The sequence below is a fragment of the Eleutherodactylus coqui genome, chromosome 13 (genome assembly GCF_035609145.1).
Source record: "Eleutherodactylus coqui strain aEleCoq1 chromosome 13, aEleCoq1.hap1, whole genome shotgun sequence".
Taxonomy (NCBI): Eukaryota; Metazoa; Chordata; class Amphibia; order Anura; family Eleutherodactylidae; genus Eleutherodactylus; species Eleutherodactylus coqui.
In genome coordinates, this window is record NC_089849.1 from 3,922,581 (window position 1) to 3,945,562 (window position 22,982).

Sequence of the window (22,982 nt, forward strand, 5' to 3'; positions counted from 1 at the left end):
TGCGCAAAAGGCGGTTATGAGAACGAACTTGTTGAAATTAATGGGTAATATTCCGTGTTTAGTGCGTGCAGATTAGATGTGCAAACACGGTTGTGTGAAGGGGAAGCCCTTAGAAAGTCGCAGAACTTCTCACTGCAGAAACCCCCGTGGTTTACAGCGGCGCGTGGAGCCCCCCCCCCTCGCGGGGTCACGTGTGACGTCAGCGCACAATTGTCATGCAGATGGGCTTGTTAATCTGGAGGTGAATGACAACACGTAACGCTGCGTGCGGCGGGTGGGCGAGCCTGGTGGGCTAGTGACTGCGCTGAGTGCAGGCTGCATACAGTTGTGCCCCTCGCATCGCTGCCACATTCAGGTTTACCTAATTCTCCTGCCTGACACCATCGGGGCGAGAGGAAAGTCACCCGTGTGAATTAACCCTTTAGAAACAATGGGTTACTGCATCGCGCGAGGCCTGCGGGCGCGTTACGTTTATCCATCGGATTTTGAGTCATCTTCTAATCAGTTTAATAGACTTTCCTCGGACCATCTGCTAATCTGGCGCCTGCGAGGTCTCTGATGTCGGATTAGGGGACTTCACTGTAAGATCTGCCTGGCAGCGCTCTTTACCCTTTTACCTTATCGACCGGCATTCCACAAGCGGCAGATAAGGAGCGCGGCGTCCGGGAAGCTGAGGCCCCGTCAATGTCTGATTCCTTGGAATTATCCCGGACGAGGCGCCCGTTCACACTGGAGGCGGAGCGCGCCGCGGAGCGCGCCGCGGAGCGCAGTAAGCAGCCGCCATAGACGATCACCGGCCTCTTTACACAGAACAATAACCAAATGCCTCGCCGTTCGTTGTTCCGGCGGCTCCGGCATTTACACAGCGATTACCTCGCGATCCGGCAAGAACCCGAATGATACAAGAGGCGTGACTGGAACAACAAGACGAACCTCGTACTGCTCTTTAGGGGGCTACACACCTGCTTTGGGGGGTCTGCGTTCGTGCTGTGTTCAGGAAGCAGCTAATGGGAATCCCCGCGGTCGAATGGTTCCATCTCTGGACAGGAACGAACAGCGCCGGACGGACCCCGTTGACAATAATGGGGTCCGCCTTTTTCCATGCAGCTGGCTGGCTTTTGGGCGCAGATGTGAAACCACCGTTAGTTATGTAGCGCCCTAGGGCTCCTTCACACGGGCGTATATGCATGTGTAATATGCAGATAATATAACCCATTTCCGTATTGATAAGGAACGGCGAGTTGTGCGTTCGGACACGTTAGTTGGAGCCCCAGCGTTGTATTCAGCTGACTGTGCAGCCTGTTGGTCAGAACGATTCCTGACATCCTCCTCCGACCCCTTTCAGTGATGAGTTGTTTCCGTCCACAGGATCCCCTTCGCTGGATGTTTTCCTCGATCGCGCCATTCTCTGTATACGCTCCACACCATTACATAAGAAGCCCGCACCCGCAGTTGGCGGTGAGACCCCCGCTAGTCTGACACCGATGACCGGCCTCGATGGAAGTCACTGAGATCGCTGGATTTTCCATCTAATGTGGATTCACACTGAAACTGATCCACAGAAGACTTGTCACGTGATTTTATGCTCCGGGGTCACAGGGAGAATTACCATACAGGGGGCGTCAATCGTGAGAAAGACGGGGCTGTAATACAGAGCTGGGGGGTCTAATAAAGGGGCCTGTTATAGATAGTCTGTTTCCAGGGGGAACGAGTAAAACTGTGGATGCAGCTTTGGATGTAAGCGGAGTATAAGGAATTCTGTAACCAGTAAGCAGGGTTACTCGAGATTTTCTGCCGATAAGGTGTGCTCTGCGGAGGAGGCTGGTCTACTACTGATTTCACAGTCACACTTGTCTGCGGAGCTTACACTCATGTCCCAAGAAGCAGGATGAGCCGGCCTGTGACCGGACTAGTTGGGGAAGCTTCACACATAGCAGCAAAATCTGCATCATTTCTGTATCAAAAACGATCATTGATGCATTTTTTGACTAGAAATCAGTTGTAAATCTGCCGCTCGTCTCGGCTCACAATCAGCGCCCCCTCGCTGCAGCACACAGATCCGCCTCGCATCACCTGACCGGGGACCGCAGCGCTAAGTAGTACACCTCAGTGAGGCCACGCTGTGCGCTGCAGGCGCCGCTGATCGCCAGGTTACAGGAGTATTTGCACCAACGGGATTCGGACCGTTTTTGATGTGAAAATGCTGCAGATTTTACCGTGGAATTCTCGGCTGTGGAGAATCCGCAGCATTTCCGTTACGTGTGACCACACCCAGAAGCCGTCGCTGTGGGCGGTCCAAGGACATGTCTACACAGTGCGGACCCGCCATTTACAGTAGCAGCAACGGGGATAAGATTTTCAAAATCTCATTCGCACCCTGCAGAAAAAATCTGCACAAAACTTAAATTGACACGCAGTGCGGAAAGTAACGATGTGGTGAATGGAGCACCAGGGGCTGCGATGCAGACTTTCAGCTGCCAGACGAGTCCCCCATGGAGCCGGACGTGTGGCTCTCGTAGTCTCGGGCCCGTGGAGCCGGACGTGTGGCTCTCGGAGTCTCGGGCCCGTGGAGCCTGACGCTTGGCTCTCGGAGTCTCGGGCCCGTGGAGCCGGTCGCTTGGCTCTCGGAGTCTCGGGCCCGTGGAGCCGGACGTGTGGCTCTCGGAGTCTCGGGCCCGTGGAGCCGGACGTGTGGCTCTCGGAGTCTCGGGCCCGTGGAGCCGGACGTGTGGCTCTCGGAGTCTCGGGCCCGTGGAGCCGGACGTGTGGCTCTCGGAGTCTCGGGCCCGTGGAGCCTGACGCTTGGCTCTCGGAGTCTCGGGCCCGTGGAGCCGGTCGCTTGGCTCTCGGAGTCTCGGGCCCGTGGAGCCGGACGTGTGGCTCTCAGAGTCTCGGGCCCGTGGAGCCGGACGTGTGGCTCTCGGAGTCTCGGGCCCGTGGAGCCTGACGCTTGGCTCTCGGAGTCTCGGGCCCGTGGAGCCGGTCGCTTGGCTCTCGGAGTCTCGGGCCCGTGGAGCCGGACGTGTGGCTCTCGGAGTCTCGGGCCCGTGGAGCCGGACGTGTGGCTCTCGGAGTCTCGGGCCCGTGGAGCCGGACGTGTGGCTCTCGGAGTCTCGGGCCCGTGGAGCCGGACGTGTGGCTCTCGGAGTCTCGGGCCCGTGGAGCCGGACGTGTGGCTCTCGGAGTCTCGGGCCCGTGGAGCCGGACGTGTGGCTCTCGGAGTCTCGGGCCCGTGGAGCCGGACGTGTGGCTCTCGGAGTCTGGGGCCCGTGGAGCCGGACGTGTGGCTCTCGGAGTCTCGGGCCCGTGGAGCCGGACGTGTGGCTCTCGGAGTCTGGGGCCCGTGGAGCCGGACGTGTGGCTCTCGGAGTCTCGGGCCCGTGGAGCCGGACGTGTGGCTCTCGGAGTCTCGGGCCCGTGGAGCCGGACGTGTGGCTCTCGGAGTCTCGGGCCCGTGGAGCCGGACGTGTGGCTCTCGGAGTCTCGGGCCCGTGGAGCCGGACGTGTGGCTCTCGGAGTCTCGGGCCCGTGGAGCCGGACGTGTGGCTCTCGGAGTCTCGGGCCCGTGGAGCCGGACGTGTGGCTCTCGGAGTCTCGGGCCCGTGGAGCCGGACGTGTGGCTCTCGGAGTCTCGGGCCCGTGGAGCCGGACGTGTGGCTCTCGGAGTCTCGGGCCCGTGGAGCCGGACGTGTGGCTCTCGGAGTCTCGGGCCCGTGGAGCCGGACGTGTGGCTCTCGTAGTCTCGGGCCCGTGGAGCCGGACGTGTGGCTCTCGGAGTCTCGGGCCCGTGGAGCCGGACGTGTGGCTCTCGGAGTCTCGGGCCTGTGGAGCCGGACACATGGCTCTCGGAGTCTCGGGCCCGTGGAGACGGATGTGTGGCTCTCGGAGTCTCGGGCCCGTGGAGCCGGACGTGTGGCTCTCGGAGTCTCGGGCCCGTGGAGCCGGTCGCTTGGCTCTCGGAGTCTCTGGCCCGTGGAGCCGGACGTGTGGCTCTCGGAGTCTCGGGCCCGTGGAGCCGGACGTGTGGCTCTCGGAGTCTCGGGCCCGTGGAGCCGGACGTGTGGCTCTCGGAGTCTCGGGCCCGTGGAGCCGGACGTGTGGCTCTCGGAGTCTCGGGCCCGTGGAGCCGGACGTGTGGCTCTCGGAGTCTCGGGCCCGTGGAGCCGGACGTGTGGCTCTCGGAGTCTCGGGCCCGTGGAGCCGGACGTGTGGCTCTCGGAGTCTCGGGCCCGTGGAGCCGGACGTGTGGCTCTCGGAGTCTCGGGCCCGTGGAGCCGGACGTGTGGCTCTCGGAGTCTCGGGCCCGTGGAGCCGGACGTGTGGCTCTCGGAGTCTCGGGCCCGTGGAGCCGGACGTGTGGCTCTCGGAGTCTCGGGCCCGTGGAGCCGGACGTGTGGCTCTCGGAGTCTCGGGCCCGTGGAGCCGGACGTGTGGCTCTCGGAGTCTCGGGCCCGTGGAGCCGGACGTGTGGCTCTCGGAGTCTCGGGCCCGTGGAGCCGGACGTGTGGCTCTCGGAGTCTCGGGCCCGTGGAGCCGGACGTGTGGCTCTCGGAGTCTCGGGCCCGTGGAGCCGGACGTGTGGCTCTCGGAGTCTCGGGCCCGTGGAGCCGGACGTGTGGCTCTCGGAGTCTCGGGCCCGTGGAGCCGGACGTGTGGCTCTCGGAGTCTCGGGCCCGTGGAGCCGGACGTGTGGCTCTCGGAGTCTCGGGCCCGTGGAGCCGGACGTGTGGCTCTCGGAGTCTCGGGCCCGTGGAGCCGGACGTGTGGCTCTCGGAGTCTCGGGCCCGTGGAGCCGGACGTGTGGCTCTCGGAGTCTCGGGCCTGTGGAGCCGGACACATGGCTCTCGGAGTCTCGGGCCCGTGGAGACGGACGTGTGGCTCTCGGAGTCTCGGGCCCGTGGAGCCGGACGTGTGGCTCTCGGAGTCTCGGGCCCGTGGAGCCGGACGTGTGGCTCTCGGAGTCTCGGGCCCGTGGAGCCGGACGTGTGGCTCTCGGAGTCTCGGGCCCGTGGAGCCGGACGCAAGGCTTTCGAAGTCTCGGCCCGTGGAGCCGGATGTGTGGCTCTCGGAGTCTCGGGCCCGTGGAGCCAGACGCAAGGCTTTCGAAGTCTCGGGCCCGTGGAGCCAGACGCAAGGCTTTCGAAGTCTCGGGCCCGTGGAGCCTGACGCTTGGCTCTCGGAGTCTCGGGCCCCGTACATTGCAGGAATGCGCTCTACATTTACAGTTATCAATGCTGCAAAACAGGATCTTCCACATTTCTGCATAACTCGTCTCCTGTACAATGAGAAGTTGAATTCCTGACTCAGCTGAGTTTCTGCAGAATGAGGGGCCAAAGGTTGGTGTGTGCAGGCGCAGTATTCGGCAGGCCTCAGCAGGGAGCTGCATGCACCACGCTCCCGAGTCAGCAGGTAGAGGCATTCCTTCCTGGCACTACACCCACAAGCAGAGGCACCAGGGGGAGATGAAGAATAGGGTGCAGACTGTTGCAAGAGAGCATTGCATCCAGGTCTATGTGGGGTGCGCAGGCAATACACAACACGATGCACGAAATACAGCACAAAACCGCAAGGAGAAGAAGATCTGGGTATTAGTGTATCTTGTCGCCACCAGGAAGCTAGGGGTTTGAGAAGACTTGGATGCAGGCAAGTCCTGTCACACCCCTAGCTCCCGATTGGCTAGTTGTCAAAGGTCCTAGCAGCACACTGTTTAGTACATGCTAGGCGTACAAGATACAGTAATACCTGCATCCACCACAGCTGTTCACCAATTATGTTAAAACTTGAGCCGGCGGGGACACTCCCACGGGCTCCAGAGGTCAGCGCAGTGGTGCTGCAGGGAGCCACAGTGCCGACGCAGGGGACATTCACAGTGGGAAGAGTGACAGGGAGAAGCCGCTGGGAGCACAGTGCCGCTGGTGCAGCGCTGACCACACTAACTGTAGCGCTGCAAGGGTGACTAATAACAGCCTATCAGGAACAGGGGCGTCAACCCCCTGTCAAGCAGCAAGTAGCTGCACTCACTATTCTGCTGGTGGAGTCACTGAGTACATACATTACTTATCCTGTACTGCTCCTGAGTTACATCCTGTATTATACTCCAGAGCTGCACTCACTATTCTGCTGGTGGAGTCACTGTGTACATACATTACTTATCCTGTACTGCTCCTGAGTTACATCCTGTATTATACCCCAGAGCTGCGCTCACTATTCTGCTGGTGGAGTCACTGTGTACATACATTACTTATCCTGTACTGCTCCTGAGTTACATCCTGTATTATACCCCAGAGCTGCGCTCACTATTCTGCTGGTGGTCACTGTGTACATACATTACTTATCCTGTACTGCTCCTGAGTTACATCCTGTATTATACTCCAGAGCTGCACTCACTATTCTGCTGGTGGAGTCACTGTACATACATTACTTATCCTGTACTGGTCCTGAGTTACATCCTGTATTATACCCCAGAGCCGCACTCACTATTCTGCTGGTGGAGTCACTGTGTACATACAATTCTTATCCTGTACTGACCCTGAGTTACGGTAGCTCTACACAAAGTGATTATCGCCTAGACTATCTCTGGACACACTGAATTCGGGCTATAGTCGTCCCATGTACAAGCGGCCGCTGGCAGCACAGGGCGATACATCATGTGTTTGTTGGGGTAACTTTCTTTTTAGGGCACCTAAACCAAGAGATTGTTGACACATGGCAGCAGGAGTCGTTGAGTCTTTGAGCGACGGCCCGCTGACTGTGGATGGCAGAGATCTCCGGCACTCCGCCTCCGCTCACAGAACGACTATTGCTCCTGTGTAAGAGCGCCGTAGTGATAGTCGCTGGGACAGCTGCCTGGTGCCTATGCGCCTCACAGTCATCCTGCGTGAACCTTTGCATCCTGTATTAGACTTCCTGTCTGACTTACAGGTTTTGCTCTGGACATCTTCCATCTGAATGCTCTGCTTACACCGGGTGCTGTTTTCTGGTTGGATGTATCAGATGCTGGTTGCCTCGAAGATGGAAATTAATAGAAACAAGGTTGATTGGAGAGCAGAGTTCGCACCGTTGGTCTCTCTGTGCCCGATTACAGCCAGGGGCTCCGATGAAACTGCTTTTGGCTAATTGAAAAGAACCCTGTGATGGAAATGCAGAGCGCAGACCAACAGATGGTGCCAAGGCGGCACCCTACATAGCCTGTTCTTAGGAACACCTGCTTGCCCAATTACCAGGCTGTGTGACGCTGCACCCGATGAGACGACAAATGGGGGACACAGAATCTTGTACAATCGTTCGCCCCCCCCCCCTACATTCTGAATCGCCGTACGTAAATGCCAGGTAAACAAGCGCCAATGGAGTCCTGTGAAAACACCATGGTGCAGCTGTGATGGGCAGATTGCCCTATTAACATCCTCTGAGCATCACTAACAATAAGGGACCTGCTATGCGCCCGGCTCTCTTCAGCTCCCCAAACCCTCACCAGCGCCCCCCTTTGGCCATAAACAAAGGAAACACAGTCAACTTTTAGAAAAAAGTTAGTGTCAGCTTCATATACATCCAACTTACAGGGACCCCCACATCCAATTCTGCACTGTCCCCCTGGGAGTGGCCAGGCCCCACCTGCTGCACTGCTCATGAAACTAGTCAAGCTGGTCATGCGCACTTTCGCCCCCCCCCCCCCCCCCCCTCCCCGATGCCATGCGAGTCTCGCCCAAACTTTTGCATGGCTTCCTCAACTCAACAAGCAGAGCTCTGGCATCAACAGCAATTTGATTCACTTTGCGAGTCGGTCGGATAGCTTTTACCCCAGGGAGAAAGCGCCCTTCTGGGAGGAGCATCATTTGTCCCCCAGTTCTGTCGCTGACAACAGTACTGCAGGGAATGGTGAGACTCTTGTAGTGCCATCCTAAGGGCGGTGCCACGATGCCACCATCACAAGTAGGGCTTCTCTGCTATCGCCCTACTGTTTCTGGACCTGGCTGGTCTCCCACCATACCGGCAGACTGTCTTGTAGGGTGTTGATGGATATCTGATAGTTGCCCCCATCCACCCTGTAAAGCCCTTGAGGTTTGAAACTTATTAGGTCATGGCTGACCACTAACCCCCCATGAAGTTTAGCCAAGTTACTGATGGCTCTATTTACTTTCCTCCTACTTCAGTCTATGGCTGGCAGCGATCCTGTGAACCTCCATTGTTGGCTTTGTACTACTGGCGACCATATGACCTAGATGCCGTTACTAGTGGTGGCATATAAGAGTTTGTCAGTCCGGGATTGGCTTAGAAGTGGGGATGACTAATAGTGAGACGGTGCGGTTGGACCGCCGGCGTCTCCAGTAATTTCCTCCAATGACACCAGTACTTCAGGACATCGACCTGTGCTACAAAGGATTACAATGTCCATGTGAGATGGCCTTATCCATACACAATGCCCAGTAACGAGTGCCAGGGGCCCGTCCTCACCCCAGCCAGTCAGTGCGGCCTCTCCCTGTGGCCCCATTGTTCCTGAATGTTTGGTTTAATTGGGATAAGCAGGCGGTCTTCAGGGTTTCGGATGAGTAGTCACAGTGGGAGAGGCTTTGATGGGCTGAGCTTCTAATCAGTGTGATGGACTTACAATGGTTGGTGAAGCAGAGGGCCGTTGTGCCGCTCCGGGGTCTGAGACCCTCGCTACTTCCTACATTTAGAATGAGAAGCGTTTGCAGACAAGGAGTGGGAATTGTAATGAAAGTGCAGGAAACAATCATTTACACCCATTGTTGGCGCGTCTGTCCTGATTGTACTGGAGATATTAGAGGATCGAGGAGAAGAGCCGGCAGCGAGCAGCAATGATCCCCGCGTCCGATCCCTGGCCTGAAGCATCCGAAAGGTGCTGAATTATCAGATTCTCCAGACTCCCGGCTGCTTACCAGCACGACCCTTAGAGTTCTAGACCTTTGGCGAGGCTGCCCGGCTTCTGGAACACTACACCGACCGCCCCTCTATTACCCCATCTAGTAGTAAATACACTGACCGCCCCTCTATTACCCCCATCTAGTAGTAAATACACTGACCTCCCCTCTATTACCCCATCTAGTAGTACACATACACCGACCGCCCCTCTATTACCCCATCTAGTAGTGCACATACACCGACTGCCCCTCTATTACCCCCATCTAGTAGCACACACCGACCGCCCCTCTATTACCCCATCTAGTAGTAAATACACTGACCGCCCCTCTATTACCCCCATCTAGTAGTAAATACACTGACCTCCCCTCTATTACCCCATCTAGTAGTACACATACACCGACCGCCCCTCTATTACCCCATCTAGTAGTACACATACACCGACCGCCCCTCTATTACCCCATCTAGTAGTGCACATACACCGACCGCCCCTCTATTACCCCCATCTAGTAGCGCACATACACCGACCGCCCCTCTATTACCCCATCTAGTAGTAAATACACCGACCGCCCCTCTATTACCTCCATCTAGTAGTGCACATACACCGACCGCCCCTCTATTACCCCCATCTAGTAGCGCACATACACCGACCGCCCCTCTATTACCCCCATCTAGTAGTAAATACACTGACCTCCCCTCTATTACCCCATCTAGTAGTACACATACACCGACCGCCCCTCTATTACCCCATCTAGTAGTAAATACACCGACCGCCCCTCTATTACCCCATCTAGTAGTGCACATACACCGACCGCCCCTCTATTACCCCATCTAGTAGCACACATACACCGACCGCCCCTCTATTACCCCCATCTAGTAGCGCACATACACCGACCGCCCCTCTATTACCCCCATCTAGTAGCACACATACACCGACCGCCCCTCTATTACCCCCATCTAGTAGCACACATACACCGACCGCCCCTCTATTACCCCCATCTAGTAGGGCACATACACCGACCGCCCCTCTATTACCCCCATCTAGTAGGGCACATACACCGACCGCCCCTCTATTACCCCCATCTAGTAGCCCACATACACCGACCGCCCCTCTATTACCCCCATCTAGTAGTGCACATACACCGACCGCCCCTCTATTACCCCCATCTAGTAGCACACATACACCGACCGCCCCTCTATTACCCCATATAGTAGCGCACATACACCGACCGCCCCTCTATTACCCCATCTAGTAGCCCACATACACCGACCGCCCCTCTATTACCCCCATCTAGTAGTGCACATACACCGACCGCCCCTCTATTACCCCCATCTAGTAGCGCACATACACCGACCGCCCCTCTATTACCCCCATCTAGTAGCACACATACACCGACCGCCCCTCTATTACCCCCATCTAGTAGCACACATACACCGACCGCCCCTCTATTACCCCCATCTAGTAGTGCACATACACTGACCGCTCCTCTATTACCCCCATCTAGTAGCGCACAAACACCGACCGCCCCTCTATTACCCCCATCTAGTAGCGCACATACACCGACCGCCCCTCTATTACCCCCATCTAGTAGTGCACATACACCGACCGCCCCTCTATTACCCCCATCTAGTAGCACACATACACCGACCGCCCCTCTATCACTCCCATCTAGTAGCACACATACACCGACCGCCCCTTTATTACCCCCATCTAGTAGCGCACATACACCGACCGCCCCTCTATTACCCCCATCTAGTAGCGCACATACACCGACCGCCCCTCTATATTCCCCAATATAGTAGCGCACATACACCGACCGCCCCTCTATTACCCCCATCTAGTAGCGCACATACACCGACCGCCCCTCTATTACCCCATCTAGTAGCGCACATACACCGACCGCCCCTCTATTACCCCATCTAGTAGTGCACATACACCGACCGCCCCTCTATTACCCCCATCTAGTAGTGCACATACACCGACCGCCCCTCTATTACCCCCATCTAGTAGCGCACATACACCGACCGCCCCTCTATTACCCCCATCTAGTAGGACACATACACCGACCGCCCCTCTATTACCCCCATCTAGTAGCGCACATACACCGACCGCCCCTCTATTACCCCCATCTAGTAGCGCACATACACCGACCGCCCCTCTATTACCCCATCTAGTAGTGCACATACACTGACCACCCCTCTATTACCCCATCTAGTAGCGCACATACACCGACCGCCCCTCTATTACCCCATCTAGTAGTGCACATACACCGACCGCCCCTCTATTACCCCCATCTAGTAGCGCACATACACCGACCGCCCCTCTATTACCCCATCTAGTAGCGCACATACACCGACCGCCCCTCTATTACCCCATCTAGTAGTGCACATACACTGACCACCCCTCTATTACCCCCATCTAGTAGCGCACATACACCGACCGCCCCTCTATTACCCCATCTAGTAGTGCACATACACCGACCGCCCCTCTATTACCCCCATCTAGTAGCACACATACACCGACCGCCCCTCTATTACCCCCATCTAGTAGCGCACATACACCGACCGCCCCTCTATTACCCCCATCTAGTAGCACACATACACCGACCGCCCCTCTATTACCCCCCCATCTAGTGGCACACATACACCGACCGCCCCTCTATTACCCCCATCTAGTAGCGCACATACACCGCCCGCCCCTCTATTACCCCCATCTAGTAGCACACATACACCGACCGCCCCTCTATTACCGCCATCTAGTAGTGCACATACACCGACCGCCCCTCTATTACCGCCATCTAGTAGGGCACATACACCGACCGCCCCTCTATTACCGCCATCTAGTAGGGCACATACACCGACCGCCCCTCTATTACCGCCATCTAGTAGGGCACATACTCTGACCGCCCCTCTATTACCCCCATCTAGTAGCACACATACACCGACCGCCCCTCTATTACCGCCATCTAGTAGTGCACATACACCGACCGCCCCTCTATTACCCCCATCTAGTAGCGCACATACACCGACCGCCCCTCTATTACCCCCATCTAGTAGTGCACACACCGACCGCCCCTCTATTACCCACATCTAGTAGCGCACATACACCGACCGCCCCTCTATTACCCCCATCTAGTAGCGCACATACACCGACCGCCCCTCTATTACCGCCATCTAGTAGGATTGGACTCCTCTGGCCTCCAGCAGATCATCATGTTGTAGATCCCACTTGGTGATGAATTCCTCCTGCAGGAATACCGGCCCCTACGGACAGGAAGCTTCTTGTAGTCCCTGCAGATTAGATGGCGGTGCTGACATGTTCTGACTGGCTGACAGGAAGGGGTCAGCGATTCATGCTGCTTGCACCAAATTCTGCCCTCCCATCAGCACATAAATCTGGCCGCATCTGACCAGGAGATGTTTCTCCGCTGCTCAGTGATACAAGTTTTGCGCTCTTTTGCCCGCTGGAGTCTTTCTGTTTCTCTTAGACACAATGGCGCTGGAACTGGTCGCCTGCTGTTATACCATCCGTGCGGAGGAACGGCGAGTTGTGCGCTCGGACACGTTAGTTGGAGCTCCAGCGATGTATTCAGCTGACTGTGCAGCCTGTTGGTCAGAACGATTCCTGACATCCTCCTCCGACCCCTTTCAGGGATGAGTTGTTTCTGTCCGCAGGATCCCCTTTCGCTGGATGTTTTCCTCAATCGCGCCATTCTCTGTATGCTCCCCACACTGTTACATGAGAACCCCCCCGCCCCCCCGCGCGCGTGCGGTTGGCAGTGAGCCCCCGGCTAGTCTAGCACTGATGACCGGCCTCATTGGAAGTCGCTCCGATCGCTGGATCTTCCATCTAATGTGGATTCACACTGAAACTGATCCGCGGAAAACTTGTCACGTGACTCCGGGGTCACGGGGGGAATTACCCTACAGGGGGCGCCAATCATGAGAGCACCAGGGGCTCTGATAAAGGGACAGGGGCTCTGATAAAGGGGCGGGGGCTCTGATAAAGGGGCGGGGCTCTGATAAAGGGGCGGGGGCTCTTAAGGTGGTCACACAGATCGGACTAAATTTGATTAAGTAGACAATTTCAGCCAGAATGATTGTTCCTCGGATTCCATTTTATCCAGTAATGGTGGTTTTCGTTGACTGACGATGCGGCTTCGTCTCCTGGAGGTCGGCTACGTTTCAATTTATCGTCTGATAGTGGAATGAAAGCTCTTTCCTTCGCGGCGTCACTGAACACGAACTGCGGCCAACGCAGACGAGGATGTGAGCGGCTCCATCTGTGTAACAGTCGTTCCTTCAGCCATCGAGCGCCTTCTGTCTGATGTTTGTGGCCATCCAGCATCTCGCAGGCGTCTGACCCTCGCGTGGCTCCGCGGCCCCCCGTCACACAGGTGAGATGTTCATCCATAATGCCCACAAATGGATTTTCGCTGCGGAATTCGTGGCCAGACGCCCGCTGCGACTTCCGTAGCAATATCCGTCCACAGACACGCCATATTAGGAGATTCTTCCCTGCCCACAGGTGGAAATCATCTGCGGGGAGAATCGCAACGTGTTCTATTCGGCGCAGAAAAACCGCACAAACGGCTTCCACCGCAGTCAATGGTAGCCGCCCGTCCCACGGCACGGCCGCAGTGAGCACGGCAGAAGTATTCCCGTGTCACAGCCCAGCGCTGGCGCACCATGCCCTGCACTGCGCATGCACCCGGCTCGTTGGCTCGCGGCGGATCCGGACAGGTGTGTATGTGTCTCTGGGGGTCACTGCCGGGCACTGGGTCAGAATTCGACCCGGACGTGGGCATGAGGCCTAAACTGGGACCCCCGAGCAGGGAAACCAGTAAGCTTGGACAATGGGAGTTCGTACGTCTTCCTCATCAGGGGTCATTCTGGGAACGGCCACAGTGATTGGTTGGTTAATCCCTGAGATTATACCCGACGCCGTGAAGAGCTCCGCCTCCAGCGCTATATCTTCTGCTGGTGGCCTATAGTGGAATAACAATAGTGTACTTCAATAGGAAGGCGTGGATGTGCTACACAATGGTATGGCAGACGGGCCCTAAGGGGCCCCAGAGCATGGATTTTTTAATTTTGTGCTGTGGCCCCTGAAAAAGCGTAAAACCCAATTAAAAAGCTGAACAGTAGCCTGTGAGGAGCAGAAATTCGCTTTCCGTGCCTCTCTGAGGCCACTCTCACATATGCGTTCAGAAATCGCGCCATTTTTACCGCACTTTTGAGCAGCGTTTTTGAATGCATTTCACAGGGCTTTTTAACGCACTCCGTCGTTGTGATGGGTGATGAGGTGCTTTTAAGAGCCCTAAAACGCGCCAAAATAGAACACACAGCACTCAAAAATCACGGCGTTTCTAAGCGCAGGTCTGAGAAGCCCCCTTATAATTAATGGGAGCGCTGCACCGCGGTTAGTGCAGCGCTCGGGATGCCGCACTAATCACAGGAAAAAGTGGTGTGCGTGAGAGTGGCCTAAGTCCCGGGGACCGCCGCTATGACTGACGTAAGGGAAGCGTACTCGCAGCGGCCTCCTTCCCTAATACACGCATGAAGTTGTCCACCACTGCAGTCCTGGGCGGACGCTATTATTGCGGTGGCGTGTTCGTGAGCGGCGAAGCACCAATTCAGTGCAGATGTAATGCAGATAACTAGTAAGAGCGCCGCCCAATCAGAAGCTCAGTGTGAACAAGTGGGTTGGAATTTGGCGCAATCGCCTTGTTGGACCGGTATTCTCAAGGGACTCTCAACGCAGATTGGTACCTGAATCTCCGGCAGACAGTGGTGGGCGACTGCCTGGGTGGTCGGCCCGCCGTCGCAGGATGAGGCCACTGCTAGTATGGCTTCCTTATTTCAGTCCTCGCAGCAGTCCCGCGGGACTTAGAGAGACGCGGAAAGCGGATTTCTGCTCCTCACGTGCTGCTCTTCACCTGTGCAATTCGGTTTTGCTCTCTCTTACAGGGGCCACAAATCAAAATTGAACCCTATCTTCCGGGGCCCCCAGGGGCCCAAGCACTATACCATCATGTAGCACCTCTATGCCTTCCTATTCACATACACTATTGTAATTTCACCGCAGTACTGGGAGGCAGCGCTGGATCGGCTTTATGACCCAGGATGAGGGAGAACAGCGGTGCCGTCCATGCCACCCGCCAGGCTGTGCCAGGCATGAGGTACGGGACGGGTACAGTGCTGCACACACTGATCTTCACAGGATGTTCCCGCACACCCGACCGGCCGCTCCTGTTTTTGTGCTCCTCCGCAGACACCCGCTTATGTAAGTGACAGCTGACGAGCGGCTGGCGTCCTCTGACAGCTATTTACAGTATTCCGCCCGTCCAGATATGTCAGAAATCAAGAGCTTACGGCGCACGCTCACCGTTTCCTGCTAGCGGCGGAGCGTGGAAGCCTGCCGACGCCCCGCCGAGGAACGACAGACATTCCGACTATTTCACGGAGGACCGTCACCGCTTATCTTGTATCAATAGCGCTGATAAGATGTCCAGCTCTGCGGCCCAGAGACTCCACACCGAGCGTCTGTGATACGCGATGACAAGACCGCCAGCGACCACATCTATACATGTCCTCCCCCAGCCGTGCGCCGCCACAAGTATGGCCGCCGTACGCGGGCGCCGACCTTTTATCTCCTGATTCTCTCCTGCGCTGCTGACAATCTAATGCAGAGTTGGACCGCCTTACTGAGGGTTCTGCCAACTATATAACCTGGGACTCTTAACTACTGAGCCGCCTTCCCTGCAGTTTACAGAAATGTAATGCAGCCTGATAAGAGCAGATGAACCGCAGGGGGGTCCGGCTAGTTGGCGGGATGGGGGTCTCACAGCCGCGCACCAGAGCCCCCGCTGAATCCAACCCTTCGAGCCGTCAGCGAGGTGCAGTGAATAAGGTCCCCCTCAGATCTGTACCCTTCCATCATGGATTGTACCGCATGACGACTGTGGGGGAGAAGAGCTGACGAATAGAGAGAGGCCTGGCTGAAAGAAAAAGTATGTGAACCCCGATGGATTTCTGCTCTGATTGCATCTAGGCCCCAATTACAAACAACGAGTCATGTAAATGTCTGCATGAGCGCTAATGACAGCGCCGGATCGCGGGCGTCACGCTCAGCGCTTCACTATACAGGGGGAGGGGACAAACAGGTATACAGGTAGATGTCACTATACAGGGGGAGGGGACAAACAGGTATACAGGTAGATGTCACTATACAGGGGGGAAAGTCTGATCTACAGGTAGATAGAGTCATACAATGGTAGAGTTGGAAGGGTCTTCCGGGGTCATCGGGTCCAACCCCCTGCTCAGTGCAGGATCACTAAATCATCCCACACAGATATTTCTCCGGCCTCTGAAGACTTCCATTGAAGGAGAACTCCCCACCTCCCGTGGTAACCTGTTCCACTCACTGATCCCCCTCACTGTCTACTATCTAATCTGTGTCTCTTTCCTTTCAGTTTCATCCCATTGCTTCTAGTCTTTCCTTGTACAGATGAGAATAGGGCTGATCCCTCTGCACTGTGACAGCCCTTCAGATATTTGTAGACCGCTATTAAGTCTCCTCTCAGCCTTCTCTTCTGCTAAACATTCCCAGATCCTTTAACCGTTCCTCATAGGACATGATTTGCAGACCGCTCACCATCTTGGTAACTCTTCTCTGTACTTGCTCCAGTTTGTCTATGACTTGTATAAAGTGGGGTGCCCAGAACTGGACCCAGTATTCCAGATGAGGTCTGACTAAGGAAGAGTAGAGGGGGATAATGACCTCACGTGATCTGGACTCTGTGCTTCTCTTAATACATCCCAGAATTGGGTTTGCCTTTTTGGCTGCTGCATCACACTGTTGACTCATGTTCAGTCTATGGTCTATTAGTATACCCAAGTCTTTTTCACATGTGCTGCTGCTTAGCCCAATTCCTCTCATTCTGTATGTGCTTTCTTCATTTTTCTTGCCCAGATGTAGGACTTTGCATTTCTCCTTGTTAAATACCATTCTGTTAGTCGCCGACCACTGTGCAAGCTTTTCTAGATCTTTTTGAATCCTCTTTCTCTCTTCCCTAGTGTTAGCTATCCCTCCTAGCTTTGTGTCGTTTGATCAGTTTCCCACAATTCCCTCCTCCAGATCATTTATAACAATGTTGACCAACACTGGGCCTAGGACAGAGCCTTGTGGTCCCCACTTGATACATTCTTCCACTTGGATGTGCAGCCATTTATGACCACTCTTTGAGTACGATCACTCAGCCTGCTGTGAATCCACCTAATAGTCGCCTCGTCGATCCATAATTGGTCATTTTTTCCATAAGTATAGTATGAGATACTTTGTCAACTGCTTTACTAAAGTCAATATATACTATATCCTCCGCATTTCACTGATCACCCCAGTCAGTGATTCTATCATAGAAGGAAATTAGATTGGTTTGGCATGACTTGTTTGTTACAAACCCATGCTGGCTCTGGTTAATCACTCATCCAAGTACTTGCATACATGCTGTTTAACCCTTTCCAATCCGATTTGTATCTTGGTTTTCCTAGGGGGCTTACTCTTTTTCTGCCGTTATACAACGATGCTATATGCTGGCTAAAGCCAGTACTGCATGAGATGATAGGCTCCAACAGCAGACAGGATGGCAATATACAGTAGGAGAACCCCGACGGATGTCTTCTAACATCAGAGCTGTAAAGCCATAAATCATAATGTCTTCAGAAGTCAGACAGTGGATTGGAAAGGGTTAATAATCTGTTCAAAGATCTTCCCCGGTATAGAAGTCAGGCTCACAGGCCTGTAGTTTCCTGGATCCACCTTCTTCCCTTTCTTGCAGATAGGGACAACATTTGCCCTTTTCTAATCTTCCGGGACTTCTCCTGTTCTCCAGGAATTGTCACAGATTATGACGAGTGGTTCAGCAATTACCTCTGCTGCTTCCTTTAGTATCCTAGGATGTAATTCATCTGGACGTTGAGACTTGGATTCATGTAAGTTAGCTAAGTGTTCCCTCACCATCTCTCTGCTTATAGATAGCCTGCATTCTTTTATTCCCCCAATAGCACAGGGAAGATCAGCTGATGTTCCATCTACTTAGTGAGGGAAAACAGATACAAAATAGGAATGTAAAAGTTCGTCCTTCTCACCATCATTCTTAACCAATTCACCATTTTCATCCTGTAAGCATCCAATAGCATCTTTGACTTTCCTTTTGCTTTTGACCCCCACGTCCTTTTTTATTGCTTTTGGCCTCTTACAAGCCTCAGTTCATTATCAGCTTTAGCTTTTCTGACCCTTGCCCTACAGTTTCTGCAGACCCCATTATATTCTACTTTAGATATTTCCCCCTCTTCCCATTTGATAAACATATTTTTCCTCCTCTTTAACATGTCTACAAGTTCTGTGTTCATCCATCCGGGTCTCTTTAAATGCTTCCCATTCTTCCTTCTTTCAGGGATTGGTAACGATTGTGCTTTGAGAATCTCATTTCACAATATTTCCCAACCTTCTTGGACATTTCTGTCCTTAAGAACATCCAGCCATTGGATTCTTCCTCTCCTCCTTCTGAGTTCAGTAAAATCTGTCTTTCTGAAGTCCAACCTTGAGGTCTGAGTCTTCTCAGGTCTTCCTCCCCTTGTTATCCAACATCCGAGGATATCATGATCCCTGCCCCCTAAGAACCCAGCCACCCTTACTTCCCCAACCATTCCCTCCCTGTTGGTAAGAATTAGGGCCAAGATAGCAGATCCCCTTGTTTTCTCTTCTACCTTCTGGAAGATAAAGTTGTCACCAAGAGCGGATAAGAATCTGTTGGATCCATTACTTTTACCTGAGAGATTCCCAACAAATGTCTGGATGGGTAAAATCCCCCATGATCACCATGTTGGACTTCTTTGAGAGCTTGGCCATCTGATGTAGAAAGAGTTCATCAATAGATGTCACTATATAGGGAGGACAGTCTGGTCTACAGGTAGATGTCACTATACAGGGGGGACAGTCTGGTCTACAGGTAGATGTCACTATACAGGGGGGACAGTCTGGTCCACAGGTAGATGTCACTATACAAGGGGGACAGTCAGGTCTACAGGTAGATGTCACTATACACTGGGGTACAGTCTGGTCTACAGGTAGATGTCACTATACAGGGGGGACAGTCTGGTCTACAGGTAGATGTCACTATACAGGGGGGGACAGTCTGGTCTACAGGTAGATGTCACTATACAGGGGGGACAGTCTGGTCTACAGGTAAATGTCGCTATACAGGGGGGACAGTCTGGTCTACAGGTAGATGTCGCTATACAGGGGGGACAGTCTGGTCTACAGGTAGATGTCACTATACAGGGGGGGACAGTCTGGTCTACAGGTAGATGTCACTATACAGGGGGGACAGTCTGGTCTACAGGTAGATGTCACTATACAGGGGGGACAGTCTGGTCTACAGGTAGATGTCACTATACGGGGGGACAGTCTGGTCTACAGGTAGATGTCGCTATACAGGGGGGACAGTCTGGTCTACAGGTAGATGTCACTATACGGGGGGACAGTCTGGTCTACAGGTAGATGTCACTATACAGGGGGGGACAGTCTTGTCTACAGGTAGATGACACTATGCAGGGGGGACAGTCTGGTCTACAGGTAGATGTTGCTATACAGGGGGGACAGTCTGGTCTACAGGTAGATGACACTATGCAGGGGGGACAGTCTGGTCTACAGGTAGATGTCACTTACAGGGGGGACACTCTGGTCTACAGGTAGATGTCAGTATACGGGGGGGGGACAGTCAGGTCTACAGGTAGATGTCACTATAGAGGGGGGGACAGTCTGGTCTACAGGTAGATGTCACTATACAGGGGGGACAGTCTGGTCTACAGGTAGATGTCACTATACAGGGGGGACAGTCTGGTCTACAGGTAGATGTCACTATACGGGGGGACAGTCTGGTCTACAGGTAGATGTCGCTATACAGGGGGGACAGTCTGGTCTACAGGTAGATGTCACTATACAGGGGGGGACAGTCTGGTCTACAGGTAGATGTCACTATACAGGGGGGGACAGTCTGGTCTACAGGTAGATGTCACTATACAGGGGGGGACAGTCTTGTCTACAGGTAGATGACACTATGCAGGGGGGACAGTCTGGTCTACAGGTAGATGTTGCTATACAGGGGGGACAGTCTGGTCTACAGGTATATGACACTATGCAGGGGGGACAGTCTGGTCTACAGGTAGATGTCACTTACAGGGGGGACACTCTGGTCTACAGGTAGATGTCACTATACGGGGGGGGGGGACAGTCAGGTCTACAGGTAGATGTCACTATACAAGGCGGACAGTCTGGTCTACAGGTAGATGTCACTTACAGGGGGGGACAGTCAGGTCTACAGGTAGATGTCACTATACAAGGCGGACAGTCTGGTCTACAGGTAGATGTCACTTACAGGGGGGGACAGTCAGGTCTACAGGTAGATGTCATTATACAGGGGGGGGACAGTCTGGTCTACAGTAAGATGTTACTATACGGGGGGACAGTCTGGTCTACAGGTAGATGTCACTATACGGGGGGGGGCAGTCTGGTCTACAGGTAGATGTTACTATACGGGGGGACAGTCAGGTATACAGGCAGATGTCACTATACAGGGGGGGGACAGTCAGGTATACAGGTAGATGTCACTATACAGGGGGGGCAGTCAGGTCTACAGGTAGATGTCATTATACAAGGGGGGACAGTCAGGTCTACAGGTAAATGTCGCTATACAGGGGGGACAGTCTGGTCTACAGGTAGATGTCGCTATACAGGGGGGACAGTCTGGTCTACAGGTAGATGTCACTATACAGGGGGGGACAGTCTGGTCTACAGGTAGATGTCACTATACAGGGGGGACAGTCTGGTCTACAGGTAGATGTCACTATACAGGGGGGACAGTCTGGTCTACAGGTAGATGTCACTATACGGGGGGACAGTCTGGTCTACAGGTAGATGTCATTATACAGGGGGGACAGTCAGGTCTACAGGCAGATGTCACTATACAGGGGGGGGGACAGTCTGGTCTACAGGTAGATGTCACTATACGGGGGGGGGGGGGGACAGTCAGGTCTACAGGCAGATGTCACTATACAGGGGGGACAGTCTGGTCTACAGGTAGATGTCACTATACAGGGGGGACAGTCTGGTCTACAGGTAGATGTCACTATACAGGGGGGACAGTCTGGTCTACAGGTAGATGTTACTATACGGGGGGGGGGGACAGTCAGGTATACAGGTAGATGTCACTATACAGGGGGGACAGTCTGGTCTACAGGTAGATGTCATTATACAGGGGGGCACAGTCAGGTATACAGGTAGATGTCATTATACAGGGGGGACAGTCAGGTATACAGGTAGATGTCACTATACAAGGGGGACAGTCTGGTCTACAGGCAGATGTCACTATACAGGGGGGACAGTCAGGTATACAGGTAGATGTCACTATACAGGGGGGGGCAGTCTGGTCTACAGGTAGATGTCACTATACAGGGGGGACATTCAGGTCTACAGGTAGATGTCACTATACAGGGGGGGACAGTCTGGTCTACAGGTAGATGTCATTATACAGGGGGGCACAGTCAGGTATACAGGCAGATGTCACTATACAGGGGGGACAGTCAGGTATACAGGTAGATGTCACTATACAGGGGGGGCAGTCTGGTCTACAGGTAGATGTCACTATACAGGGGGGGGCAGTCTGGTCTACAAGTAGATGTTACTATACAGGGGGGACAGTCAGGTCTACAGGTAGATGTCATTACACGCAGGTAGTCACGTACGTCACGTTTGTTGTGGTTTCCATGGCAGCCGGTCCGTGTGACGTCACGACGTTGCGCTCCTCTCCAGGTGTCCTTTTCGCCGTGTGGTGGGCGTGGCGTGCTGGTAGGCGTGGCGTGACGCAGCGGTCTCTGGGCGGGGCTGTGACGTCGGCGGCCCCGGTCTCCGTGTCACACGGGAATACCTTCCAGCGAGAGGAGAGACGGAGCGGCAGCGGCACCATGAACCGGAGCCACCGGAGCGCGGGCAGCAGCAGGTCCCTGGGCACCGTGGAGGTGAAGAGTAAGGTACGTGCCGGGGCACCTGCCGGCCGTGTAGGAGGGGGCCGCCTGCCGGGGAGAGGAGGAGGGGCGCTGTGCGGACCCCGAAGTGCTGGGAGGGGGATGTGTGTGGTACCTGCCAGGTGAGGAGGGCCCAGCAGGCGGCATGGAGGGCAGGTAGGTATATTGGTTAGTGGCACTGCAGGCAGGTGATGTGAGGCTCCTGCTGGTGTAGTACGTAGGTATGTGGCCTGCCAGCAGGTAGATGTGTGGGGCTGTGGCACTGCGGGGGGAGCAGGTAGGTGGTTGGCAGGCAGGTGTGTGGGGCTGTGGCACTGCGGGGGGAGCAGGTAGGTGGTTGGCAGGCAGGTGTGTGGGGCTGTGGCACTGCGGGGGAGCAGGTAGGTGGTTGGCAGGCAAGTGTGTGGGGTCGTGGCACTGCGGGGGGAGCAGGTAGGTGGTTGGCAGGCAGGTGTGTGGGGTCGTGGCACTGCGGGGGGAGCAGGTAGGTGGTTGGCAGGCAGGTGTGTGGGGTCGTGGCACTGCGGGGGAGAGCAGGTAGGTGGTTGGCAGGCAGGTGTGTGGGGTCGTGGCACTGCGGGGGAGCAGGTAGGTGGTTGGCAGGCAGGTGTGTGGGGTCGTGGCACTGCGGGGGGAGCAGGTAGGTGGTTGGCAGGCAGGTGTGTGGGGTCGTGGCACTGCGGGGGGAGCAGGTAGGTGGTTGGCAGGCAGGTGTGTGGGGTCGTGGCACTGCGGGGCGAGCAGGTAGGTGGTTGGCAGGCAGGTAGGGTGGGGCTGTGGCACTGCGGGGGAGCAGGTAGGTGGGGCCGTGGCACTGCGGGGGGAGCAGGTAGGTGGTTGGCAGGCAGGTGTGTGGGGCCGTGGCACTGCGGGGGGAGCAGGTAGGTGGTTGGCAGGCAGGTGTGTGGGGCCGTGGCACTGCGGGGGAGCAGGTAGGTGGTTGGCAGGCAGGTGTGTGGGGTCGTGGCACTGCGGGGGGAGCAGGTAGGTGGTTGGCAGGCAGGTGTGTGGGGTCGTGA

At 55.2% G+C, this 22,982-nt stretch overlaps 2 protein-coding genes across 2 annotated transcripts in view; one reads left to right on the forward strand and one right to left on the reverse strand.

The window, feature by feature from the left end:
• Positions 1–2,470: 2,470 nt before the first annotated feature.
• LOC136588304 (nascent polypeptide-associated complex subunit alpha, muscle-specific form-like) lies at positions 2,471–5,257 on the reverse strand. The gene has a single exon (XM_066587412.1). The coding sequence runs from the start codon at positions 5,255–5,257 to the stop codon at positions 2,471–2,473; it is 2,787 nt and encodes a 928-aa protein (XP_066443509.1).
• Positions 5,258–21,832: 16,575 nt separating this feature from the next.
• PARD6B (par-6 family cell polarity regulator beta) overlaps positions 21,833–22,982 on the forward strand; it is a 26,906-nt gene continuing 25,756 nt past the window's right edge. The window contains exon 1 of the mRNA XM_066587569.1: positions 21,833–21,969. Within this exon, the coding sequence (XP_066443666.1) occupies positions 21,904–21,969 (66 nt within the window). The 5' untranslated portion in view covers positions 21,833–21,903. The remainder of the gene's footprint in view (positions 21,970–22,982) is intronic.